Source organism: Tasmannia lanceolata, unplaced genomic scaffold, assembly GCF_043159265.1.
Source record: "Tasmannia lanceolata isolate RefF3 unplaced genomic scaffold, GAP_Taslan_0.1 ptg000015l, whole genome shotgun sequence".
Taxonomy (NCBI): domain Eukaryota; kingdom Viridiplantae; phylum Streptophyta; class Magnoliopsida; order Canellales; family Winteraceae; genus Tasmannia; species Tasmannia lanceolata.
Window position 1 is genome coordinate 61,540,369 of NW_027518692.1, and position 27,621 is coordinate 61,567,989.

At 37.3% G+C, this 27,621-nt stretch overlaps 1 protein-coding gene across 1 annotated transcript; it reads left to right on the forward strand.

Moving 5' to 3' along the window:
* The first annotated feature begins 3,437 nt into the window (after positions 1 to 3,437).
* Positions 3,438 to 27,461, forward strand: LOC143892857 (putative cyclic nucleotide-gated ion channel 5). Its single transcript, XM_077397766.1, has 8 exons — positions 3,438 to 3,593; positions 4,261 to 4,474; positions 8,743 to 9,325; positions 11,680 to 11,892; positions 19,557 to 19,861; positions 25,995 to 26,106; positions 26,295 to 26,531; positions 26,625 to 27,461. Exons 2-8 carry the CDS (start codon positions 4,398 to 4,400, stop codon positions 27,312 to 27,314), a joined length of 2,217 nt encoding a protein of 738 aa, XP_077253881.1. The 5' UTR covers positions 3,438 to 3,593; positions 4,261 to 4,397; the 3' UTR covers positions 27,315 to 27,461.
* The last annotated feature ends 160 nt before the right edge of the window (positions 27,462 to 27,621 follow it).

Consider the following 27,621-nt stretch of genomic DNA (forward strand, 5'->3'; position numbering starts at 1 on the left):
CTATTTATGTTCTGTTCCATCACATGGACGGTTTGGATCAACCTATGATGTGGTCTGTACAATTCTTTGTCGGCCCGTGCATTGCACGGGGCCCTTGCCTGCAATGCTACAATGTCCCTGCCATTTCACTAAGTCGGATTTGTCTAGGGTACTTTCGCCATTTCACTGCTGCAATGTCCCTGCCATTTGCCATGTTATTTGTGGGAATTCTTATTTCTGTATATTTTTTTATTTCTCAGTCGGAAATCCTGATCAGGTGCCTATGGTTTTCAAAAGAAAATCCGTATAGACTGTATAATATCTATTTGAACTTGATTTACATTTTATTTTTATCAATCTTAGTAGGTAAAATTGTTACTAAGAGCCCAGTCTCTCCGATGGATCAAAAGCTTCGGGAAGAGTTGTGCTTGTTCTGCTGATGTTTTGAAATAGGGTTTGGAGATTTTTATCATGCCTTTTTGTTCTTTGGTTCTTAGAAACCGCTAGATGGCGAGATCTTGTTCGGTGGTGGAAGCTGGCAATTGGAGAATTGCATGTTCATAGGTAGCTGAAATGATAGAATTAGGTTCTGCAAGAACTATCATTATGATTTGATTTTTTATAGATTCGAAACTTGATGCAGATTTGCTTAGGTTTGTGATATGTATATGATACGTGTACAGTCTTATCTCTCTGCCTCTCAAACACTCTCTCCTCCTTGCAAAAAAATATCTCCTTTCTTTCAAGAAGAATGCTGAATTGAAGGGAGCCTCTAGAAAAACTCAGTTTCAGGCAAACATTCGATCCATGCCATCCCACAACATTTATTTCTTCCTCCAATAAATCAGAGAAGTTTATTTGTTCTTGCAAAGAATTTTTTTCCCTGTTTCTTCTACTAATTGATCATGTTGTCATTTCTTTGATTATTCTAATATAAAATTTCTTCTGAAATTAACAATAATTACGTAGTAATATTGAACAATATTTTTAAAAAGTTATACTAATTCATTAATAAATATTGAAATAAACAAATTGTAAAATACCTCAGTGGCACGTGCGGTGCAAATGCATATTTTACTAGTATATAATAAATGCTACTGATATTGGCACTACCATGTTTTAATAATTGCACAAACTCAGGTTGTTTTTTCTTTTACCAATTGGCTTCTGAGATCATTTTGGGAACTGACTCTATAGGATGATCCAAACCATTCATTGAAATCTCTATAGATAGGAGGGTTAGATCATCCTATGGAAATGATTTCTGGGGTTGTAGCCCAACAAATGAATAGCTTGGATGATCCCATGGAGTGGGCCATACAGTACTTTTTGAAAATGACCGGACTATAAGGCCACAAACAATACAAAAACTTGTAGCTGTAGACATAAAAAGTGAAAGGCATTCATTTTCCGGATTTCCAGAACATTTGCATCCAGGAATTATTGAGGACTGCAAATGAAGAATCTAAAGAAGTTGGGTCAGCGGTTCACATCAAATCCCTCTGAGCTTGCACTAGTACTACTCTGATTGTGGGCAGCAACGTGCGTGCACCTCCTATTAGCAAATATGCATTATTGAGTAGTTAAGCTTTATTTTTAAGCCCAGCTCATTTAGGATTTTGAGTAGACTGATTTTGGTTCTCAAAATCCAAAACAATCAGGGCCTTGGGAGAATGTTTCCGCTGTTTTTGGGAAGAGCTGAGATTAGTCTCACTAAGATCCTGATCATTTAAGATTATGACAACGGATTGTGAGTCCAAAATCAATTATAAGAAACAAAATTAGCAAATTCTTCATGTGTCATAATCTTAAACGAACAGGGCCTAAAGCACATGTTTTTTAATCTCAGCCATTCACAAGAAAGTGAAAGGCTAGATATGTAATCTTTCCAATAGTTTGCTATAATTTATATGTACATTGATTACAACTCTCACATCATTGACCTGAAGAGATTTACATGGCAAGTTTCAAATCTTACATTATAATGGACGTAAAATTGATCTTTCTGTTCACCTATTCTTTCTTTTTTTTCCCTACTGTTCTCATTCTTTATTCTCTGTCTACTTGCTACAATGGCGTCAATGCTCGCCTCTCCAACGTTTCTCATGTTAGAATATATAAGATCCATTGATATTGTTATTCGATAATCAAGGTATCAGATCACTAAGCACATGTTCCGCGCGTTCATCAAGTCAAGATCATCTAAAGACAAACAAAGGGGGTGGAAATGCTGGAAAGGGGTTGCAAAAATATCATTTCCTATAAAAGAAACTGAGATCGCTTATCAAGACCATCTGATCTTGATGAACGAAAATGACCATGTCCGGTCAACACTATAGGCCCTGTTCATTTGAGATTATGCCAACTGATTGTGAGTCCAAAACCAATTATTGGACTCAAATTTACGTTTAATTTTGAGTCCAAAACCAATTATTGGACTCACAATCAGTTAGCATAGTCTCAAACAAACAGGCCTGAGAATGTCATCTTATGGGCCCTGACCAGGGCAACCAAATGGGTTCAGGTCAATGGGATGGACTTGTACTGGCCAACGACATGCACGGATCCGATCATCATCTTACACATGGCAATGGGTCCATGTCGAATATGGTGTTTTTGATCCCCGCAAATGATTTTTTTTTTTTGTGTATCTCCTAAATATGAGAGTGCTACATCAAAGGGCGCTCTTGCAAAAACCTAGCCACAAGGGCATCTTTGTTGTATCCTCATCACCAAATCCCATTTATCATTTCTTTAATTTTGTATTTTTCAATTCTCAATTGGGTGACATGGATCCAATTGAGCGCCATTGCGACTGGTTTTTCCATGGGGCCCATCACTTTAGCGCTCCTCCCAAAAAAATATGTCTCAAAAGAGACATAAGATTATAAGAATAATGCCAGTTTTACAACCAGCAGATCGTCATCCATTTTGTCGTCCAACGAGTTTTGTGATTTTATATTGGCACTATTATGTTTTGATAATGGCACTAATTAACCTTGTCTTTTACTATTTAGAACCTACCTTAAAAAGAGAGCTTTTTGGAAAGGAAAATGATACGTTCACAACCTTTTTCTTAATTGGGACAGCTCCCTAGGTTTTAAAAGTAGTCATAAGGGCGATGATATTTTCACCCCAGCATTACGCATGCGCTCCACTTGTAACCTGATTTGACGTCAAAAAGCGTTAAAATTGCACACTATTCACGTCAAATCACGTTATTAGGGGAGCGCATCGTAATGCAGAGGGGGTGAAAATATCATTACCAGAATTCCCAACTCATAAATAGTATTAAATACACTGGGAGGGGGCTGTCCCAAGTAAGAAAAAGAGGCAAAAATACCATTAAAAAACAGAAGAAGAGAGAGGCGAATAAAACAGGGGGTTTCCGTTTCTTCCATAAAAGACAAGGTGAGTTAGCACTGTTATAAAACCATCTCTCCTTTTCTCTCTCTCATAAAACAGGGGGTTTCCGTTTCTTCCATACGGCGATCCTGACTATTGATCCTAATCTTTCATCATCACCTTCTCGTCTCTCTATTCTCTTCTGCAATTTTCGTATTCACAATTGTCTCTCTGTTTCTCTCTCTCTCCTTACAACCCTCCGAATAAGAGTAAGGATCCCAAAAGAACCTTATAATCTCATTTATTTATTTTTCTTTCTTTTTTCAATCCATTCCATTCTTTTTCCGTTGTTGAAAATTTCTGAAATTTATCAGCTTTATAACATCGCCTTAGGTTATTGAGGATTTTCACGAAAAAAATTAAGGAAACGAAGAAAACGAATCGAAGTTTTTGATTTTAGGTATTCAATCAGGTTTTTTTTTTTTTTTTGAAAAAGTTCGGATTTGTTTCTCCACGTATTTCTGGTTGCTCATGTTGTTTCTGATTGGTATTGATGATCATGGATTACATAAGGTTAAAAGAGAAATTGCTGCAAGAAAATTGTGTGATTTTTAAGTTGGAATTGGGATTTTTAGGGTTTCTTTAATTCTAGTATTCTAGGGTTTGAAAGTTTTGGATTATAGGGTTCAGTGACTGCAACATACATCTAATTGAGAGCATCAGATCATAGCAGGGGAAATTCTCCCAGGAATCTGCTATTCCGGATTGCAAGAAAAACATTTCTGAGGGATAATTTTTATTGGGTGGTTATGGCATGTCCCATTACAAAAACCCTTCAATTTAATAGAAAATTGCATTTTTACAAGCATCATTATTTATTAGTAGGTTTGGGAATATAGTGCTGCTTTGACATGTTTTTGTGGCTTTGTGGTGTAGGAGTTTTTTTTTTTTTATCGATGACATTGGATGCAAAGGCCACTATTTTGATTTTGTGTTGAGCTGTAACTCTTCTGTGGATGGCCGCCATGTGATGATCTGCAACTTGGTAACTTTGTGATATTAATCTGTACAAAATGTTTGATTGTGGTGGTGGTGGTGGTGGTGGTTACAAATCGCAGTATGTGGCCGGTCAGAGAGAGAAGTTTGTAAGGTACATGATAAATTGATAAGCCAACAATGTTTTCATATCTAATGACATCCACTCTCTTTTTAATTTGTTATGAAATTTGCTATTGCTGTTTTCCATGTATTAAGTACATTTTTAAGATTTAACCTAATTTTGATTAGTATTATTATGCCAAAGTATCATTAACATGTATTCGATAAGCCTGTCTTGCCGTTGTAGGTTATTACATTTGTAACATTTCTTCATCAAGTATGAATTGTTTGACCCACATCTACAATGAGGGTGGAAGTGACACTGTAGTATAATGTTTATGTAATCCTGCACTTTCCTTCCATGGTCTATTTCTCTCTTCTCTTATGTATTTTTTACATTGGGACATCTTTCCTTCTTGTTTCAAGTTTCACTCTAACAGAGTTCTTGTATTTATTATATTGGGATATCTTTCCTTCTTGATTCAAGTTTCACTCTACCAGAGTTCTCCTTGCTGAGTACTTAATTGCTTGTCCACTTCCATATTCGTCTTAAAATTTTAGCTAGAGATATGAGATTAAAGTTCATAATTGCACAAAAATTTAGTAGTGCCAGCCACAAAACAAATGAAAGTTTTAAGCATGATTTCGGTCTAGCAATGCCAATTTGAAACAGTTTTTAGATATTCCACAATTACTGAAGTCTCTTCGCCTCTTTGCCTATTGAAACTAATTCATCTTCTTTGACTTTTTAATTCCTGTGGAAAATAGCGATTTTTAACCTTGAAGAAATTTAACAAAAGTTCACGCTCACATTTGAAAGTTTGTCACAGAAAACCCACAAGCAAAGATGCTGCTATGTTTTCCTTTTTAGGGCAGCTTTCTCACAATTGGAATACATCTATTCTTTGGTTCTCTTTCATTCCTTCTAGGATGTCTTACGTTCTTGCTTACCCCAGATCTCCCTGGTCGGTTTTTTAGATGATACATCTTCTTGTCTTCACTGATTGGAGAAGATGGTTGCAGGAATACTCTGGACTTAGAATTTTGGATTTTTTGATGAGTATTAAACTTGGACTCAATGCCTTTTTTCTATTGCATCGTCTTGAATCCTTGGTAAAGGGCTCTTTTTTGGCAAAGCTCGCTACATTGGCTGGTGGCATTTGCTGTGCATCGAAGTGGTGGGGAGAGCTTTATCCTTGATTGACCACTTGTCCAAGTATTTTGCCCATAGGTGACAATCACTTGAGGCGAAACCTAATTAGATATTAACCACTTAAAGTAGCCACTGTTTCTAGATTTGGCCTAAATGTTCCAAAACGAATTAGTTTCAGCCAACTACAAGTCATACCTGGAAGCGTGTTTTTAGTTCTTCTTGCTAGCTGGCTATAATAAAACCAACGGCTGTTATTAGATTTTATCCATAGATATTGGCCTTTTTACCATGGTAAAGGCTAGCCTTTGTTATTTTGTCCTTGCAATGAAGCTTGTCTTTTTAGTGTTTTCCCCCACTATGAGCCTTTTTACTGTTTTGCTTTCCAGTGAAGGCTGCAACCTGTTTGATCGTTTTCCCCACAGTGACCGTGGGCATCCTTTCTTTCAAATGTTCCATTCATTTTCACTTTTTGGTATGAAGCTTATCAAAAGTTATGAAGCTTTATCTTGGAATTCATTAGGCCAATGGGACTGGAGAGTGCATTGTGTTGTAGCTGCTAGTTCAATCTTTGAAAGGTTATGAAGCCCTTTGTTTAGTTGGCAGCAAATGTAAACTCTTTGAAGACCTTTATTTTAGGGAGCTGATATTGCTGCCCTTTTCTTTACGGTTTTCATTCCCACCTTTTCTTTCAAAAAATTAACTATATTGACACGTTACCACGCACGCACGCACATTTATTCCTTTGGACCTTAGCTCCATGGAACAATATGCTACTGCTGAAACATGGAAGAATTGACATCTCAGATCAAAACACTACGCATGCACTGTGTTTTGCTCTAATTGCTACTTCATCAATCTTACTATTGTATTTGCTTCTTCTGAAGATTGGTCAGGTAACACAAATGTTGTATTTCCTGGTACAGCATTATGGACTGAATGCCTTTATGGGAGAGAGAGAGAGAGAGAGAGAGAGAGAGAGAGAGAGAGAGAGAGAGAGAGAGAGAGAGAGAGAGAGAGAGAGAGAGAGAGAGAGAGAGAGAGAGAGATGTTGGTAGGTTGGAGAATTACAGAAATGTTGGTAGGTTGGAGAATTACAAGCATGACAATTGCTTTCAATTGCCTGCATTTTTCAATAATGGATTTGGGTAGCTTGGAGGACTACAAGCATGAGCATTGCTTTCAATTGCCTGCTTTTTGCAATAATGGCTACTTCATCGATCTTATTGATTAGTATCTGTTATATTTGTTTCTTCTGATGGTTGGTCAAGTAACAAAAATGTTGTATTTTTTTGGTACATCGTTATGGGTAGTACCCATTGCATTTGCTTGTTCTGACGGTACGTCAAGTAACAAAAATGCTGTATTTTCCAGTACATCATTGTGGATTGGATTAATATTTCTGGCAGAGAGTGTGTGAGAGAGAGAGAGAGACTGTGTTGAGCTCAATCGTGAAGCAGATTGTGGTGAAGCCCCTCTGGTTGGCTAACCAAGTGACCAGACTAGCAAATGATGCTCACTCCTTAATGAAGGGCTGTGTTGTGCTCAAGTCCTGACCTTAACGGCTAAAAAAATCCATCTCCCAACCAAAGGTTAACTCTGAATCCGATGGTTATTGATAGAAACACACAAAGAGCCATAAAAAGAAAAAAAACCGAATTAAATCGACTTCACCTTCATTTTGCTGAACCAAAATCTTGAATGTGAGGAATGAGAAAGGAAAATGAATAGAGAGGTCAGAGGAGTCAATCGAGATTTACTTATAGTTGGAATCATCATTGTCATTGAATCAGCCATGGCTGCTGCTTCTACACGGAGGAGAACCATAGCCATTGTATATGTCACATATCTCCCATTGTAATTGGACATCCTCTCTCTCTCTCTCTCTCGCTCAGTCACTCTTTCTCTTTCCCTCCCTCTTTTCTTCCCTGTTTCCTCATTGTTTATCCATCTCAGTTCTACGATTAAGCGGGTTGGACAAGTAATTTGCCATTTTAACAAAAACAATTCATTTTTCGCACAAAAAGGGTCATGTGTGCAAAAAGGGGGTGGGGAAATATCAGCTCCCTTATTTAATTATCTTCACTGGTGGGCTTGTCTTTTTTCTTATCCATGGTGGCTACATATGTGATTTATGGTGGCCAGAACTTTTTATGGGAATTAAAAATCCTGTGTGAGCAGTACATGTCCATGCGATGTTCTAATTTATTTGACCAGCATGAAACATTATTACTTTCTAAAAGAGTATCATGATAGTTTCTTGATTCCTCAACAACTTGATTGTTTTAACTGCTTAAGGATATAGAAGATGCGTGATTAGGCCTCACTAAACCCCAATTCAAGCTCACGAGTTTTATCACTTGGTAAGGAGCGGATATACGAGCTTTCCAAGCCAGTGAAAAAACTCTCATCCCTATAGTAGACCTCTTGTAGAATCTCACGATATCTTCCACAATCCAATCATTCTCTACGAAGACTCCATTGAGTCCATTCATCAAGATACAATTTTTTTTTTTTTTTGGACATGTCATTCATGATACAATTTTTTTTTTTTACATGTCATACATGATACAATTTATATCTTTCATTGGCTATCTTGAGAGAAAAACAGTGTGCCTATCTCTCTCTTTAAGCCACAAAGCCTTAGATTAGATTTCTGACACCAAATGATTTTTCCATTCCGGAGAAAATATCCTCATACTCGTACTCTTTAGTATTCGCTACCTTTGTTCTTCTATCCTCATTTTAGCCTTTCTCCTTTTAGGAATCTATAGGACACTTCTTTCCAACCCTTGATTTTCTTTTTCGACTCTTTCAGCTTCCACTGAATCTTGGTTTCAATGTGGGATTAGAACTTCCTCTGAACTTTTATCCTAGCACTGGTCATATCTTTCATTTTCACAAAGCTTCTAATGCTTCTTATAAACCTTTATTTATGTCAGTCTGGATTTACAGACTTTGTTAGTGTATGTTGGAAGGCTTTATAATTAGAGTTAAAATGGTTTTATTTGGTAGGTTCATTATAGTATTTGTCATGCTCCTTTCTTTGAATGGAAATTAGAGGTTATATAGTTCTTCATCCTGTTAGTTATGCTTTCTTTTTTAGTACTATAGCAAAATACTATAGCATCTAACCTTTGTTTATACTGGCATTGGTTTTTATATTTTAGGCTGGATGACTTGGACTCCAGAGTATCCTTGTCGTCTGATACAAGCGGGATGAACCGGTGTGGGTTTAATATCGAGGGGTTGAGTCGTGGCAAGAAGCCCAACACTGCATCAAAATCTTTCAAGAGAGGGATGAGAAAAGGGTCTGAAAGAATCAAGTCACTTGGTCGATCGCTTCGATTTGGGGTTTCTAAGGCAGTTTTTGCAGAAGATCTTAAGGTCTCGGAGAAGAAGATATTTGACCCTCAAGACAAATTCCTTCAGCTTTGGAATAGGCTTTTCCTCATATCTTGTATTCTGGCGGTATCTGTGGATCCTTTATTTTTTTATCTTCCAGTAGTTGATATTGAATCGAATTGCCTCAGCATAGACCGGAAGGTGGCGATAGCATCCACTACGATTCGGACCGTCATTGATTTATTCTATGTTATTCACATGGCTCTGCAATTCCGCACAGCTTACATTGCTCCATCATCTCGGGTTTTTGGCAGAGGTGAACTTGTGATAGACCCTGCACAAATAGCTAAGCGCTACTTGAGACGGTATTTTATCATAGACTTTCTGGCTGTGCTACCCCTTCCACAGGTTTGAATAACTGTTCTCAAGTTTGTTGTTTTTTCGGTTTTGGGGCCCACAAATTGGAAACCTTGTTTTTGTTTGTCTGCGAAATCCATATTTATTTGCTTACGTTGCTACATGATTTTGTCTTAAATGATGATTTGAAAATTGAAATATTGCATTTATTGTTTTAGAATTCTTTTATGTACGAGTGTGGATACTATGTGATATGCTTAACCAGCCTTTTTGGTTGTTATAGTTGCTACTCGACAGTTCAGTCATGTAGTATAATAGTGCTGTTCTTACTTCTTTTTTCATGTTTTGCTGAAATGTGTAATGGATCACTACATTTCATCTCTTATAATCGTAATGCTATGGTCTAATGAAATGAATCTCTTGCACTCTGGTTTTGGGTCTCAACTTCATATTGGGAAAGATTCTGTAGGGTTATCGGTTCAGTATTTTGCACCAGCTGTTGATGCATTAAACTCAATTTCAATGGATGGAAGTCATCAAGTGTTAGCAGGAGACGGGATGCAAAAGAGCTGAGAGATTCTATTAGGCAAATAAAAAACATGAGGGGAATGGTGTAATTAGTGGAGTATTTGCTGTAAATGTAAAGTTTTTTATATAATTTTCCATTCAATTAAAAAAAAAAACTGAAAATAACCAAAATTTATTCGAATGATTTGTTCCAGTGCCTTCAATACTGCTCGAAGGGAACCAAACCACTTCGAAAAATATTTTCTATGTTTGGATCTGATCGAGAAGGTCTAAAAATTGATGACAATTATCCTCTTTGTTCCATTACCTTCATCTCCGTTTCTTATTCGAATGATTTGTTCCAGTACCTTCATCTCTTGTAATCATAAAGCTTGGCTCTTGCACTTTTCAATAACCTATAAATTGACAAACTCCACTTATGCTGTACAAAATTAGTCAAAAAATTTATGAAAAATATCCATAAATATTTCGAGGTTGCCATTCAGCAACCGATTGAACCTTCGTCCCAATCTAAGAGATGAGGAATCATACGGATGATTGATGTTACCTGGATATGTTCTTAGAAATGATATTGTCATTTTGATCAAGGTGTGCTGGTTGTTTTTGGTAAGATGGATTTGCATACATTGTATTTCGTTTTTTTTTCTCTTAACAGGCAAATGATACTTTGTTAACGGCATGAAAATGCAAAAGGAGCCAACGCACATACATGGATTCCTTTTCTTTTTCCCTTTTTCCATTTGACAAAGAAGTAATTCCTGCATTGTTTGTAGGTTGTGTTTTTTTAAATAACATATTAATGATGAATTTTTTGAATTTAATATGGTATCTCTAGTGGTCAAATATATATATAGAGGAAAAAGATTGTGCGCTCGCGCACCAAGCTTATGGTGCGCTCGAGGGCCCAATCACATGGATCCCACATTTTTTGTGGTGATCCAAAACATTCATTTGCAAGGCCCCATCATAGATAGGGTGTGTAACAAAAATCAGCTCTATTGGATCATCCTAACCCCTCCAAAAGTGGAGGGCAAAAATGGGCATATTTGTGGCAAACGGTGTCTGTCCATTTTGCCCTCCACTTTTGGATGGGTTAGGATGATCCTATGGAGCTGATTTTTTGTACACACCCCATCTATGTAAGGGCCTTTCAAATGAATGCTTTGGATCATCGTAACAAAGTCGGGCCCCCATGTGATTGGGCCCTCGAGCGCACCATAAGCTTGGTGCGCTCAAGTGCACAATCTTTTTCCTCATATATATATATATGAGAAAAGGGTTCCTGAGGTTAACCTCATATAGCTTATATGAGGTGGCGCTTACAAAACATAAGGGGCCCACATTGTTAGGATTATCCGAAGCATTCATTTGAAAGGCCCCATCATAGATAGGGTGTGTACAAAAAATCAGCTCCATTGGAGGGCAATGGAGCTGATTTTTGCCCATCCAAAAGTGGAGGGCAAAATGGATAGACACTTTTTGCCTCCACTTTTGGAGGGGTTAAGATGATCCAATGGAGCTGATTTTTGGTACACACCCTATCTATGATGGGGCCTTGCAAATGAATGGTTTGGACTTTGGATCATCCAAACAAAGTGGGCGCCTTATGTTTTGTGAGCGCCACCTCATATAAGCTTATATGAGGTTAACCTCAGGAACTCTACTCTCTCTCTCTCTCTCTCTCTCTCTCTATATATATATATATATATATATATATATATATATTGAATGGTTATATTCTAATATTGTATGAAGCATTTGCTTATTATAGAAGAGTTTCATAAGTCAGGTTTATGTTTGGATTTTTCTGTTTTCTGGTTGTATGTGTTTAGGGAGACACTTCACATATTTTGCTGACTCCTTCCTATTATGTGCAGATTGTGATTTGGAGATTCCTTGGAGGATCAAAAGGCAGCGATGTATTGGCTACAAAAAATGCATTGTTATTCATTGTCTTGCTTCAATATATTCCCCGGTTTCTCCGGATATTTCCTTTAACTTCAGAGCTGAAAAGGACTGCTGGTGTCTTTGCTGAAACTGCTTGGGCTGGTGCTGCATACTATTTACTATGGTACATGCTTGCTAGCCATGTAAGTATCAGAGTAATTTGGTATTAATATGATATTAATGTATGGTTTGTCATTTATCTGATCGTTATGTTTCATAGCACGGACTACTTATTGCTGGGCAGTTTTGGTGTTGTCCAAATAGCCATGTAGGTGTATGCGGTAGAATGGCAAGTAATCGAACTTCATCTTTTTGTCCGAGCCCTTGAAGGAGCTGGTTTATACTAGGAGTGGTGAATCTGGCAATCCTCACCCTAAGCAAGAACCGCTTCCAGCTTGTTTTCTTTTTCAGAATCCGAGCTTATGGACCATCACCATGTTTCAAGCCATTTTCTATGCTATTGTTTTCTCTAATTTGTTGACATCTCATTTAGCCTCTCTTATCACTTTTGGCACTTTGGGGAGTAAAACTTACCATTGCAGTAATTTCCCCACTACGTAAATTGGAAAGTAGTAGTTTGATATGAGATATGCAAATTGGATAGAGGATATAGCCCTTGATCATAGTAGTACTGCTAAGGAATTATAGAGCAAGCGAGAAGGGCCCCTCCTGAATTTCAATCGTGAACCGAAGCTTTAGATAATAGGGTCCCACTCTTGGTCTCCAAGACCATAATTTTCAGGGAAGACCAAGGTATTTATGGACGATTGGTCTGGAAGGCTCTCCATTAGGCACTAGAACAAGTGTTCTAGTGTCATTCTTTTGGTGTTCCCTCATATGCTTGGGAGTTGAAACTTTATTAGCATTGAGGGATTATTGGGGTTTTATTGTGGAGATTGATCCAACATCTTTGTGTTGACAATTGTTAAAGTAATAGAAAGAAGAGAGCCTTTGAGAAGATCACCAAGATGTAGTAGAATGCAGGGAAGAGAATAGAAGTAAAGAAGAAGAAATCAATATATTAATGAAAATGGAGAGGGTTGAAAACAAGATTTACAATAATGACATTAATGAAAATGGGCATAACCCACATCATAACATATAAACTAATCACTAAAATGTAAAATAAACTACTAAAAACACGTTCTAATCTCAACACCCCCATTCAAGTTTGTCCATGCCCAGCTTCGAACAAATGAAACTAAACTGACTTTGATGAAGAGCATGTTTAGATATGTTCACTAGTTGATCTTTTGGCCTAACACAGAGTAGATATTAGCTTGCTTGTGACTTTTTCAAAAGCAAAGTGGCAATCCACTTCAATTTGCTTGGTTTTGTCATGATGCACTAGATTACACACTATGAAAGTAATAGCCTGATTATAATAAAACATTGTTATTTTCTTGTTAAACACCTATCTCTTCCGTAAGAGTCTTCAGCCACATCAATTCACATACCTTATGAGCTATCGCATGTCATTCTACCATGTCCTCCCCACCCTCATATGTGAGAACTGAGAAGGAAATAAAAAACCCAAAGCGCTAAAGTTGCAAATCAAGATTATTAAAAAAGGGAAGCTTTTGGTAGCCAGTTTCTAAAGGATTCTGGTAGCCGACCCCAACTAGCTTGGGACAAAGGCTTTATTGAGTTGAGTTGAGTTGAGTTTGGTAGCCAGTATCTGGCCACAAACGTAATGAGATTCTTGGCCTAGTCTAGAAAGAAACTGAGTAACCTTACACTCTTCTCATTGCGTTTTAAATAGCTTCGTGCCGGATGTAAATGATTGATACACGTTCAACTTTTCCCACACATGGTTTTAAATTTCGGTTGAAAGCGAAACCAAAATTTCACAGAAACCAAAATTTTACAAAATCCGAAATTTCTGGTTTACCAATTTTGGCCAAAATTTCGGAAATTTCGGTCTAAATTTCAGGACCGAAACTGAAATTTAAAACCATGTTCTCACATACCATATGAAATTTAGTAGCATTAAGCTCTTCTCGTTGTGTTTTCAATAGCTTCGCATTGGATGTAAAGGATTGATCCACGTTCAACTTTCCCCACATATCAGTTAGTGTGCTATAATTGATGGGGATCCAGACTCAGGATTCTGAGTATACTAGTGACAAAGGAAACAAATGTACATGCATAAGACTTCGATCTGGATGAACGACTAGATTTTTTGATTCAGATGTCCCAGATTGATGGTCCAAATGCACATATGATTCACGGATGTTGCATACATATTTCAGATGCCCGATGGGCCCACTTATATTTTTTAAAATATGATTCAGATTTCACGGGAGGCCCTTATTGGCATACCACTTGGACGTTATTTTTTCTTTGATTATTATTAGTGGAAGGCCACCCTTTTTGAAATGGATACAATTTATTAAGTAAAAAACTGCAGCCAATACCATCAATATTTCAGTGTTAGAGGCCTCACTCTTTATTAGACGCCCCCCTTTTGGACGTTATTTTTTTACAATTTTTTTAATTTTCTTTTGAACGTTTAGAGTTGAGCGTAGTTTAGTCCTTTGGATTTTTATTTGTTTGATATAAATATTTTATGTTGGGTTGGGGGACACTATGCACTTTGACATTGATATTGAGTACTTTTGGAGAAAAGCTTCTTCTTGATCTTTGGTGAAATGCAAGGAAAACTCTTAGTGGGATGCCTTGGGATACGTGTTTTGTTTCTTTGTTACTTGTAATCTTTATTTCTCTTATTTTCTCTCTTCCTTTCTTGGCTTTTTCTCCACATTTACTAGAAATATTCCTTCCCCTGCCTAAAACCTCAAAACCTTAACTTTTCTTCTTGTTTTACCCATCTCATCTCACCCTAAACCATGCGCCCACCTTGTTTCACTCAAAATCATCAAAAGCCCCTTTCCCAAACATTAAATTCTAACCAGAACCTGACACTCACGATCCTCATACCTAAAACCCAAAACCATTTCTCCTAAAAATCCCATCCTTACCGAATAAACCTTAATCCTAACTCAAATCTATCATGCACCTATTACTCTTGCCAAAACTCTTACCTACTCTTGCCAAAACTCTTTCCTGCAACTTTACTGCATATGTTTACACCTTCCCGATATATGTCTGCACCCTTCCAAGCCAACTCTAAATCTAGTAGAAATATTTTACAATCTAATCACATATTTTAGAATCCAAGATTCTAATTTTTTACCCGAATTCCAAGACATATTTCCCCACAACCCTAAATCACCTAGATTTCCCAATCTCTTTGAAACGCAAACGCCTAAATTGAGAACCTGATTTTTTTTCACTAGGCACATTGCAAATTGTTATGGGAGTTGTGAGATTTGAGACCTTGTGAGATTTTTGCACATGGGGATTGAATCACTTTTTTTCAGACTTGCCGAAATTTCAGAATTGTAATATTTGTGAGTTTTTCTATTGTTGAAGTATCGCATGCTTTTATGTGGACTGCTATTATAATTAATTTTGCTCATGGAAAATCTTAAGTTTTCGAAATCTGGTCATATTTTCATGCCACAACCCTAGTATTTTATTACTATCCAAATTTGTTACTTTCTTTCCATCATTCAACCCATATTTTCTTTGAGTTCACGATTTCCAATTCTGGTTTCTAAGCAAACCTGCTTAGTTGTGATTTGTCCCAAGTCAATAATATACTCTGGTTTCCGTGTTGATATAAGAATATATTCTCAAAAAGTTCATCCATATGAGAGAGATTCTCGTCTGAAGAATATGTCTGTCTCACGTATTGTTTCTCAGACCTCCTAATCATGTCAAGAACTAGTAATTTGTACTAACTTGTGGTTTCTTGCAATCCACAACCAATTCATTATTAGATAGTTTTCTCGAACGCAGCCTTCATACTTACTTCAGACTCATTAGGTCTACAGTCAGAAACATCAACTTCCCCTTTTCGCCGAGACCGAGAGCTACCTTCACAGATTGACCCATAGAAAGTAATTGGGCCCATTCAGTTTAACAACAGTAAGCTGCATCCTTGACATCTGCATGACATTTGAAAATTTAAGTTTTTTCACTGATTATGAAGATACTCGGATTGAGCCCATAGAAGATAATTAGGCCCATTCAGTTTAACGGAAGTAAGCTACATCCTTGACTTCTATGTTTGAAAAACTAGTTTTATTTTCACTAATTATAGAGATTCACAAAATAGGGCAGTAATTGATCTACACAACCTTAAACCCTTGATCAACAAACAGGACATCACTACAAAGGAATCGGCACAAACTAGGGACCTCAGTCTACACGATCCTGATAAACATTTCACACCAACGTTTCACAATAGTCCGCTGCAACGTCAGCCTTGGTGCGACGAAGAGAACCAAAGGGGCTTCATTGTCTAGAGATATATCTAGTAGGCTTCGATACTAGAGTGAACATAGGAAACAATGACAAAATAGTGACTATCACCTTTCCTCAAGCTTAACTATTTATCAGAAAGGTGGCCTTCCTTGAGGTAGGCACAGGAAAGGCTTCTTGAAATGATACGAGTACCCTGAGAGTTTCTCAAACCATGCAAGTTCTTTCAGATGTTAAACTATCACTTTAAGAAGCATTTTGATCATTTTACTGAGATCCTGGATGCTTATTTATGTTAATATTAAAGGGCAATATGTGACGCCTGATTTATAACCTTGCTAAGTTCATATCTTACCCTTTTTTGCATTAAAAAGTGCAAGCTCATTTTGTGAATGCACATTGGTTGACATTAGTTTGTTTTGATTTGTTTCATTCATTTCCGTCACAATTCAGATCCTACTTTTCTGTCATTTTTCTTTCCAGCTTCTTTTGGCATTTCTGGTGTTTTGTTACATTTTCATCCCTCAAAATAGTCAGAATATAGATGTTGACGGGCTCTTTCTAAATGGTTGTTGAGGATCAACATTTCCTCTACGCATGGCTTTTTTATGTGTTGATTGCATCATATGAATGAAATAAGCTGTGTGAGATATGAGAGAGGTTTTAAATTTTGGCCGAAATCCAAAATTTCAGACCGAAATTTCGGATTTCGGTCAAGACCAAAACCGAAATGTCCGAAATTAACGAAATGTACCAAATTTTGGTCAAAATTTCAGTAATTTCGCCGAAATTTCGGCTAAAATATTAATATTTTAATCCTTTACCAAATTTCAGCCCAAAAAACCGACGTTTCGAGTCTCATTACCGAATTTCGGCCGAAATTTCGAGATTTCAGCTGAAATTTTGGTTTCGGTGGGGACCGAAATTAACCCTGAAACCAAAATTTAAAACCTTGGATATGAGAGATGAGAAATTATATGGTGTAAGGGCTTACAACAATAAGGCCTTTGTACGGTGGAAGTACCACCCTTGACATTTGATCCAACAGCAGCTCATCAAAAAGTTCAAAAAGTGAGCTGCTGTTGGATCAAATATCAAGGGCGGTACCGTACCGTATTGTTGTAAGCCCTTACACCATATAAAATCTCATGAGAGATATAGAATATGTGAAGGTGCCCCTATCCTGCCGATCCCTGTCTATGCCTTGACTTCATAATCATGTTTCTAGAGGTAGAGGGTTGTCTCATCTTTTTCTTTTTTTTTGAATGGTCGTTATTCAGAGGGGTATCTCATTGCCCTAGTGTTGCCTCTTAACTTGCTTACCATTGGTTTGGCTTTGTTGTCAGGTTGTTTCCAAAACATGTGTGACCAGGATGTGAATCAAATATTCCGATTCCCATCTTTGGGTGCTTGATTTGTTTTCCCTCCATCAAAATTGTGAATCACATATGTTGATTTCCACGTGTGGATGCTTGATTTGCTTGTCCTTTTTTAATACTGGACTAATTGACCTAAATTCACAAGTTTACACATCTGCACTTCTGTTCCTTTATAGTATGTTTCACATCTCTATCACGAAACAAATTTTGGATCTGATAAATTAGCTGATTTCAGAATTTACTATGAATTAGGGGTGCACATTTTCAGGTTTTTGGGTTCATCAGGTTGAGCTTTTATTTCGCAACTTGACACTATATGAGACTCGTGTGGCTGTATGTTGCATGACCTTTCATCTTGCTTGTAAGACTATTTTTACTAAAATCTTATTTTGCATGAAAACAAAGGTAAAAGGAACCGGTGGTAAATTAGTGTTATCTGGACGAATTGGTGATAAATTAGTGTTATCTGGACACTTGGCATGGGTCCAAGTGCTGCAGTTTATTCCAACACAGCTATGTCTAAAAGATATGGACGTGGGCTCACCCAATGTTTAAAAATGCGGATGCGGGTCAAATTGCGGCCAAGAATGCGGTTGACTCGGCTGAGTACTTGGTTGATGTGGTCATAACTCGGGAGAGTCAAAGAAGTTTTTATTGACTCTGCTGGACAAAATGCGGAACATGGTGGCAAAACGTGAAACACGGCTAAGGGAAAAGGGTGTCGACTCGGGGAAGTCCACGATGACACTGGGGAGTTTTAAAACTATGGGCTTACCAACTCAGAAAAGAAATAAATTAATTGAGTGGAAAAAATATTTTTAAAGTAACAAATTTATTTATTAGTCAATAACCGGATTACAACTAGGGGACGAAGCATTCTTTAGAAAGAGAATTTGACGACCTCCGTATGGTAAAAATCTCCCTCATGCAACGACAGCTATGCCAATTCCATTTTGTGAGCGGCATTTATAGTACTCATGCCATGTTAGGGAATTTGAATCCCTTGTCCCTTTACAATGTATGTATCCCACGCTATAGATTATCAAAATTAGCCTTTCTCGCTCCTTCACGATGTGGCATCTCCACCAAGCATCTCCAAATCCGCAACCTTTTCCTGGTATCAGGTTCAACATGCTGGATAATCAAGTGAAATCATTTTAAGTGAAAATCGTAAAAACTCAAAAGGAGTTTGAAGAAATATCAATTTAATTGCAGTAAGTGTCGATTGAAAAGAAATTATGTGTGTGTGTGATAATTTTTAGTGAAAATGTTAAAAACTCAAAAGGAGTTTGTAGAGATATCAATCAAACTGCGATAAATGTCGATTGAAAAGAAATAAATTAATCGAGTAGAATAATTCTAAGTGAAAATAGTAAAAAATCAAAAGGAGTTTGAAGAAATTTCAATTTAACTCCAGTAGGTGTCAATTGAAAAGAATATGAGTTATGAAATTATCAATTCGTTTTACTGGACATTGTGTTTATTGTTTTTATTCTGAAATTGCATCCACCCAAAGTTATGATTTTTCTTAGTCTGGAAGGGATGTGGATCTAAGAATCTTGGAGCTCTGATATACAATTTGTCATTGTGCTATTTTATTTGAAGTGGCAATTTTGATTATTTCTAGTTACAATGGCTATAGTTATTAAAATTATGGACCAAGGGAAGCATCTAATATATGATATGATCAGGGAAATCTGGTGTTGCATAAGAAATTCAAAATTTCAAATAGATGTTTGAAAACTCATACTCAGTTTAGAAATTTCGAATGAATGTGTAAAAAACCCATACTGAGTTTAGAACTCACCCGAGGCAAAACCACATAAACTTGAACGACTCAATGATTGACCTGATAAGTTTCTGTTTAAATCAAGTTGTTGAACAAGTTTTTGGTTGACTTGGTACTTGGTAGGGCCTAAACAGGGTAGACTCAGTTTTTTAACATTATTTTAAATGTTTCAATTGATATTGTTCCATTTCTTAGTATAGAAAAAGGGAAAAAAATCACTAATGTTCCAAAACTAGTAGTTAAACTGTAACTTGAATATTCTTAAGAATCACAAGGCACATCTGAAATCCAGCAATTGATGTCTATGCAGATAGTTGGCGCCTTGTGGTACTTGTTAGCTGTAGAACGTGAAGACACGTGCTGGCATAAAGCTTGTGAAAGTTATGGAAATTGTAATAAAAATTACTTATACTGTGGCAACCAGTATCTGGAAGGTTATGATGGCTGGAACAATGTCAGCAGGGAAGTTATTAGCAGCAACTGCACTGTAGATGATGATAATCCACCGTTTAATTTTGGAATCTACACACAGGCTCTATCAGCTGGAATTGTTGCGCCGGGGAAATTCTTGTCCAAATATTGTTATTGCTTGTGGTGGGGATTACAAAATTTGAGGTAAGATGCCATTCTTTTCTAATTGATGGCTAAGAAGTTTTCATTTATCTTTTGTTTGGCGAATTTTGAGTTCAATTTTAAGATTTCAAGTAGGCCTTGGTTCTGGTCTTAATGAGATTTCTCTGAATGAGTCACAATCTCTATGTCATCCTATCATTGACCTTCTCCATTTGATGAAAAACTTGCAACTTTCCCTTTTTCAACTTCTACTATTTCAAGCTATTTGCCTCGGATCTGGTCTTAATGAGATTCATTCTCCCGTAATAATGCTATTATTTGATAGTAGCCTAGTAAGTTAACTAAATGGGCAGCTTTTACTGTTTATGTTGGTACATAAGTTGGATCAAGCAGACTGAAACATGAAAACAGTGGGACTTAAGCCCGTGGACCCTCCTTCGTCACAAAGAGTGAGGCCTCTACGCCTGAAATACTGGTAGTATTGGCTGTAGTTTTTTAATAAATTGTATTAGTATTATTATTATTTTTTTGCACCAGTGCGCACTATGCCATATTGTACTGTATTCTTGCTAGAAATGTCCTTGTAGCACTGCTCCAGATGCATAGTTACAAATATCTCAGTTATTTTCAAAAAGGTAAATGTTGTCAGCACTACTGTATTTTGATGATGGCACTCCTCACTTCATTTAAAGTATGGTATGGCCCGCACCATAGGATGATCCAAACCGTCCATTAGATGGGCCACAGCCTAAATAGGTTGTGCCCCAAAAATCATTTCAATAGGTTGATCTTAGCCCTCCGATCTGTAGAAGAACTGGATATTATGGAAACCTTATAGATCGGAGGACTAGGAGCCTAGGATCATCCTATGGAAATGATTTTTGAGGCACAAACTATTTATGTTGTGTTCCATTACATGGACGGTTTGGATCATCCTATGGTGTGGGCCATACCGTACTTTTAATAAAGTGAGGAGCATGGTTTTAAATTTCGGTTTCGGACCCCACCGAAATCGAAATTTCGGCCGAAATCCGGCGAAACAAAGAAAACACTATTTTATTCTATACAAAATTTCGGTCGAAATTTCTGTAAAATATTACAAGTTTACAACCCACTTTCTCTTTTATAAGTTGATTGTGACACCTCAAGACTTACGTGTACAACACTCATCTTTATTACCAGTTTACAACCAACTCTCTCTTCTAAAATTTGATTGTGACACCTCAAGACTTACGTGTATAACACTCCTCTTTCTCAAGCTTCGTGGGTAACGGCACTAGATAACGTAGCGCACGATTCTCTCATAGAAAACAACGGAATGCACGATCTGCTACGCAATCATCCTCAAGATTTGATTCGCCAGAAAAATGGAGGAAGCAACCGGCGATGGAAAAAAACGACCGTCGATGAGAGAACCGGCTCTGTACGGGGCGATCGATGCTCGGCCAAAGGAAGATGGCCAGCTTTTGATGGCTTCCAAGAAAATCTCTTTGATCAATATTGTGTGGGGTTCAACCAATTTGGTCTATTAAAAAAAAAGTTTTTTTTGGGTGAAATTTCGGAAAAAACAAAATTTCTACTGAAATTCCGAAATTCCGACCGAAATTTCGGACGAAATAAATTACTATTTCGGGTTTCTGTGATTTCGGTGCCGGTCTCCAACGAAATCCGAAATTTCGGATTTCGGTCGAAATTTAAAACCATGGTGTGGAGTGCCATCATCAAAATACAGTAGTACTGATAACATTTCCCTTTCAAAAATATTACAACATTTTGATGAAAAGACAAAATCCCAAAATTATCCCGAGATTTATAAAAAAATTAAGATATCTTCGTACTTTATTATGAGCTATGAAAATATTACAAACCATTGTGATAAATTAACGATATTATTTGTTGTCCTATGTTTTTTCTTAAAATTTATATTTAAAATATTTTATATTTGCAGTTTTTTCATGATATAAACCCGAAAATAACAAAAAAACTACAATATCCCAAGAAATTGCTGGGACATATTTGTGACTATGTCCAGAAGTTTCTTATTCATGTGTTTTGGATGCTATTGTGAACATTTCCGGGTGAACTTAAGGAATTCACAGCCCAAACCTGTAGATTATTGATATTCTGTCTAAAGGAAATTGTTGTGGGAGGGAATATATATCTTGTAAGGTGTTTGCAGTTCCAAACTTCCAAGAAAAACCATTACCCAGAGTATATTGTTACATGTGATTGCATATGAAACATTTTGATTACTTTCATTTCAAAAACAAAAAAAAAACATTTTGTTTCCTTTCTTTCGTTTTTTTTTTTTGAATGGTTTTGTTTCCTTTCTTGTGACAGTAATTAGCAAAATGCCTTTTAAAACATCGTGATGCAGATAGTAGGCCAAATAAGTGGCATATTTGCCCATAGTATCTATTTACATGTTTCTAGTTTGCCATGTTATTTAGTGTCTAGGATTTTATTTCAATGTTTTTAGTTTTAGGGCTGTTATTTTTCATGGAATTTTATTTCCATTACCTATATATAGGCCTCATGTATGGAACTTCAATAAGTTTTGAATGATTAATTGATTGATTGAGATTTCTCCCTTCTAATTCTTTTCTTCTTCTGCTTCTAGTTCTCTTCTCTCCTAATTTCTTCTCTTTCCCTATTCTTCTTCTATTCTTCTCTTTCTCTTCTCTTATTCGTCTCTTTTCTCACCCAATCCTACGTCAATTTGGTATCAAAGCCAGGATATACATTAAATTTCAATAGTATTGCAAAAAGTTGCATTTTATCTTAATAAACCTATATATAAGCTGTTTAATATGTATTTTAGAAAAAATACTCTAGAAAACATTAGTGCAAGCATCATCTCTTTCCCTGGTGCTAGGAAGTTAATCGATAACAAGAAGGGCATCACCTTCATGAATTCCTTCACACCTATGACAATGGTGCAGGCAACTTTGAGTGCCACTCTTAGTTATAAATTCCGTTCCGTTCCGACCGGAATTCCGGTTCCGGTCTGGAATCCGGAACGGAACAACTAGACCTGGCAAACGGGTGGGCTGGGCCGGGTCACAATTTGGTGAACCCGGACCCCACCCGTATGGGCCGGGTGGACCCGCGGGTCACCCGATTTTTCCCTTTTTTTTGTTTTTATTCCCACACTATAATAGGATGATCCAAACCGTCCATGTGATGGGCAATAACGAAAATTGGTTGAGCCTAAAAAATAATTTCCATAGGATGATCCTAGCCCTCTGATATATGTAGGAATCGCATATTATTATTTATGGAAACCTCTATAGATCGGAGGGCTAGGATCATCCTATGGAAATGATTTTTGGGGCACAACCAATTTAAGTTGTTTTTCATCACATGGACGTTTTAGATCATCCTAAGATGTGGTCCGTACTGTACAATCTAAAAAATACGGGATTATAAGGGCTTACACCATATACAATCTAAATCATTTGGGTTTTTACAGGCACCTGCGGGTCCACCCGGCCCCGCCCAGTTTTGACGTGACTTGTACAGGCCGGGTAAAATTTCAAACGGGTCACTAACTAGTGACCCGGACCCCGTAAATTACCGACGGGCCTGGTGGACCCGCGGGGCTAGGTCACTTTTTGCCAGGTCTAGGAACAACCATATATTCCGTTCCGGTCAGGATTCCGGTCCATTCCGGACGAAATTCTGCCGGAATCCGGAATTCCGGATGAAACATGCAGAATGCAATGTTTCTTCCGGAATTCCCCATTTTTGTGTTTCTTTATCTCTTGTTTCCTCTTCTTAGTTCTCCTTTTTTCTTCCTCTTGCTTCTTAGTATTTACATGTAAAGTCCTTCAAATAAATGTCTTTACTATTTTTATTGTCCATTTACTTAAGATTTACATGTAAATAAGGGAATACCCCCATTCGGATCTAGTAAAAAATAGTTTCAAGACCCAAAATTCGAAAAAAAAATGGGTCGGGTCAAAATATTAACTTCCAAACAATGGGGTATTTTTCTAATTTTAAAAATTTATGAATTCAATAATGTCCAAACATTATTAAATCCCAAAAGTCCGGTGAAAACAATCTCATGATTTCGTCTCTAAAAAAATTTCATCTTGTCAGGCACTAGTCAACACACTTAAGATTTTCCTTGAAGTAAATGTTAGATCTTTTACATATTTTGTTCATTTAAGTGTTTCTTATATTTTTCTAACCATTTCTGATTTTTTTTTTCCATATTTTTAACTATTAAAAAAATATTTCTCTCGTCGTAGCGGAACGAAAAGTTTCGAACGAACGAAACGGAATTTATAACTTAGGTGCCACTAGATGCCCTTGACCCCGATCACCACCAAACTTTCAGTCTCCATGGTCTTTGAAGCATCATCCTCTTCCATCATTTACAAGTTTGTAGCAGAGACCATCATCTAACGAGGCGAAAGTTATAGATATTCTGGATTAGTTGATGATAGTGGAAATCATTAACTTGGGGGGTTTGAGGAGCAGGGTATATGCAAGGTCGAGATAATAGTTATTCTCTTATCCTATTGGAATCAAGGATTCTAACGAGGCGAAAGTTATAGATATTCTGCATGGGTTTCAATTAGTTGATGATAGTGAGACCGATCATCTCATAGTCAAAGGATTCCTTAAATATGATTCGATGGCTGAAATGGATTAGTCTGATCCCTTGGAGATTTGCCAAAGTGATCTAAGAAACCTAAGAGCGCATTGAGTGCCATCCGGTGCTTTTTCAGCATTTATGGCAATCCGCTAATTCAGAAGTTGATCTTCTAGCCCTTTCTGGAGTTGATAGGACTCATATTGAGCCTTTTCGCAGCATTTATGGTGATCCGCTAATTCATAAGTCGGTCTTCTAGCCCTTTCTGGAGTTGACAGGACTCATATTGATCTTCTAGCCCTTTTTGGTTTTTGTTTTATTTGTTTTCTTCTCGCTTGTGTCTCTTATACTTTTGACTATCTCGGTCTCCAGGACCATGGTCCCTTTTTAATGAAATTTCTCTTTACCATTTGAAAAAAAAACAAACTAACCAACATCGGGCTTCGAGAGAGAGAGAGAGAGAGAGAGAGAGAGAGAGAGAGAGAGTAGAGAGAGTAAAAAAATGAAAACCAAATTAAAAAAAAGATCAAAATGCCTTTACTTATGTATGTTTATATAACAAAAAGATGGCGGGGGCATTTAAAGTGTAAATATTATCTTAAATATATATGGTAAATGTCTTTTAAGACGAGCACCGTTTTCATTAAGGAAAACAAGCACGTACCTCATAGACCCATCACAAATCTGGGCTATTGCCCTTGACCACACTCATTGGATGACTCTAGACCTTTAATCAAATATGCGGAAAAGTGTTCTTTAGGATGGCTTTAAGCCGTTAATATTTCTACCCTTCAATCTTGCAAAAAGAGATCCATTTGATATCGGACCTGGACCTGTTGGGTCGCCCAGTGATGGCCTATCAGATTAAGTGTCCCAATCACCTAGCAATTGTACCCTGTGCACTAAGCCTAGATAGATAGGTGGGTGTGTGTGTGTGTCGTGCTTATTTACACATTTTTTCTTTAATATTCTTTTGAATCGAACAGTGTCAAACACGTACTTTGCACTTGCTCTCTCTTTTTTACTCATTCTTTTGGGCATGCTTTTGTAAAGTTTTTTTTTTTTTTTTGGGACTGGAGCGGTATTAACCCTGTATTTTTTGCTTGCCAATCTTACCGTCCCTCATATTGCTATCTATGCCTGTACAGACGTGTATCATCCATAATTATCTACTCATTTTTTTAATGGCTCCGTAATTATCTAGTCATATTTTTAATGGCTCCATAATTATCTAGTCATTTTGTTACTTTTAATCTCTAAGGTACCAAATCAATCGATTGGTGCAGGATGCCATTTCCTTTTCTTGTTTAGCCATCACTTGTTTGCAAGTCTATATTCATGTTTGTCTTTACTGCTCATAGGGTGACCACCATGAATAAATTATCTACCTCCATACTTGCACATCTAATTCATGAAGGTAGAAAATGAGATGGTTTTCCAATTGATTAAGGGCTCTTATTCTCATTCCAGTTTGTGCATCCAAAACTTGTTTGAAACTGTCTAATTTGCTAATTTAAGGTGGAAGGTGTTTACATGTTAACCCCTATAACATTTCTTTTCTACCTTATACAGCACACTTGGCCAAGGGCTTCAAACCAGTACCTACCCTGGAGAGGTTCTCTTCTCGATAGCACTTGCCATTTTTGGGCTCATTCTCTTTGCTCTCCTCATAGGCAACATGCAGGTAAAGTTTATATCAAAGTTATCTGTGAAGCATTTTATATTCTTATTATTATAAATGTGTACATGAAAATCTATTTGGCAAGAGACTGGAAGCCTGAGTTATGATCAACTTGAATTCTTTTTCTTCAGGAAATCTCTTGGTTGGATTATGGATGCTAATGTTTTTTCAGTGTTCCTCTGTTGCTACAGACATATCTTCAGTCATTAACAATTCGGCTTGAAGAGATGAGAGTCAAAAGACGTGATTCGGAGCAGTGGATGCATCACCGCTTGCTTCCACAAGAACTTAGGGAACGTGTTAGAAGATATGATCAATACAAGTGGTTGGAAACACGAGGTGTAGATGAAGAAAGCTTGGTCCAAAACTTACCCAAGGATCTTAGGAGGGATATCAAACGTCATCTCTGTTTGGCCTTAGTGAGAAGGGTAAGCACTTTTCTCTTTCTTTCTTTTCCTTTCCAGCTATTCAAATACTCAAAAGGTTTTTTAGTATCTTATGCTTGTTTTTGTGGTTGAAAGGTCCCTTTATTTGATAACATGGATGAGCGTTTACTAGACGCCATATGTGAACGGCTGAAACCCAGTTTATACACCGAAAGAACTTACCTCGTCAGGGAAGGCGACCCTGTGGCTGAGATGCTCTTCATAATACGTGGTCGTTTAGAGAGTGTGACCACCGATGGCGGAAGGTCCGGGTTCTTCAATCGCAGCTTATTGAAAGAAGGGGATTTTTGCGGCGAGGAACTGCTAACCTGGGCATTGGACCCAAAATCCGGAGCTAACCTTCCATCATCTACGAGGACAGCAAAAGCTTTGACAGAGGTCGAAGCATTTGCCCTTGAAGCCGAAGAATTAAAGTTTGTTGCTAGTCAGTTCAGGCGTTTACATAGCAGACAAGTTCAGCATACATTCCGTTTCTACTCGCAGCAATGGAGGACATGGGCTGCGTGCTTTATCCAAGCAGCGTGGAGGCGATACTCCAAGAGAAAAGTTGCTGAGCTTCGTCGCAGAGAAGAAGAAGGATATGGGGTTGATGAAACTGATGATAGTTTAATGGGTGGCTCGACTAGTTTTGCTGCAACCATCTATGCTTCCCGGTTCGCGGTCAATGCTCTTCGTGGCGTTCATAGGCTCAGGAATAAGACTGCTAGAGATTTGGTTAAATTGCAGAAACCTCCAGAGCCTGATTTCACAGCAGATGCAGATTAGTTTGAGATGTGGAAAACATTTGATGGGTGGGGTCGGATTTTTTTTTTTGTTGGTCCAGTAGGGAACAATCTATAGATCCAAATTCTAATTCCATTTGTATGACTTGTACAAACAATGATAGAAATTGTATATGCTGAGTTTCATCCATAGATGGTGGAAATTTTCAATTTTGGAAAAAGTCTTCCATGGAAAATAAGTTACGAAATGGTGGGAAACTTATTTTCCAGGGAATCGTTTCCAAGGAGGAGAGGATTCTGCAATGAATGTTCATATTTATACTGAAATTCATAAGCATGGTTAATTTAGA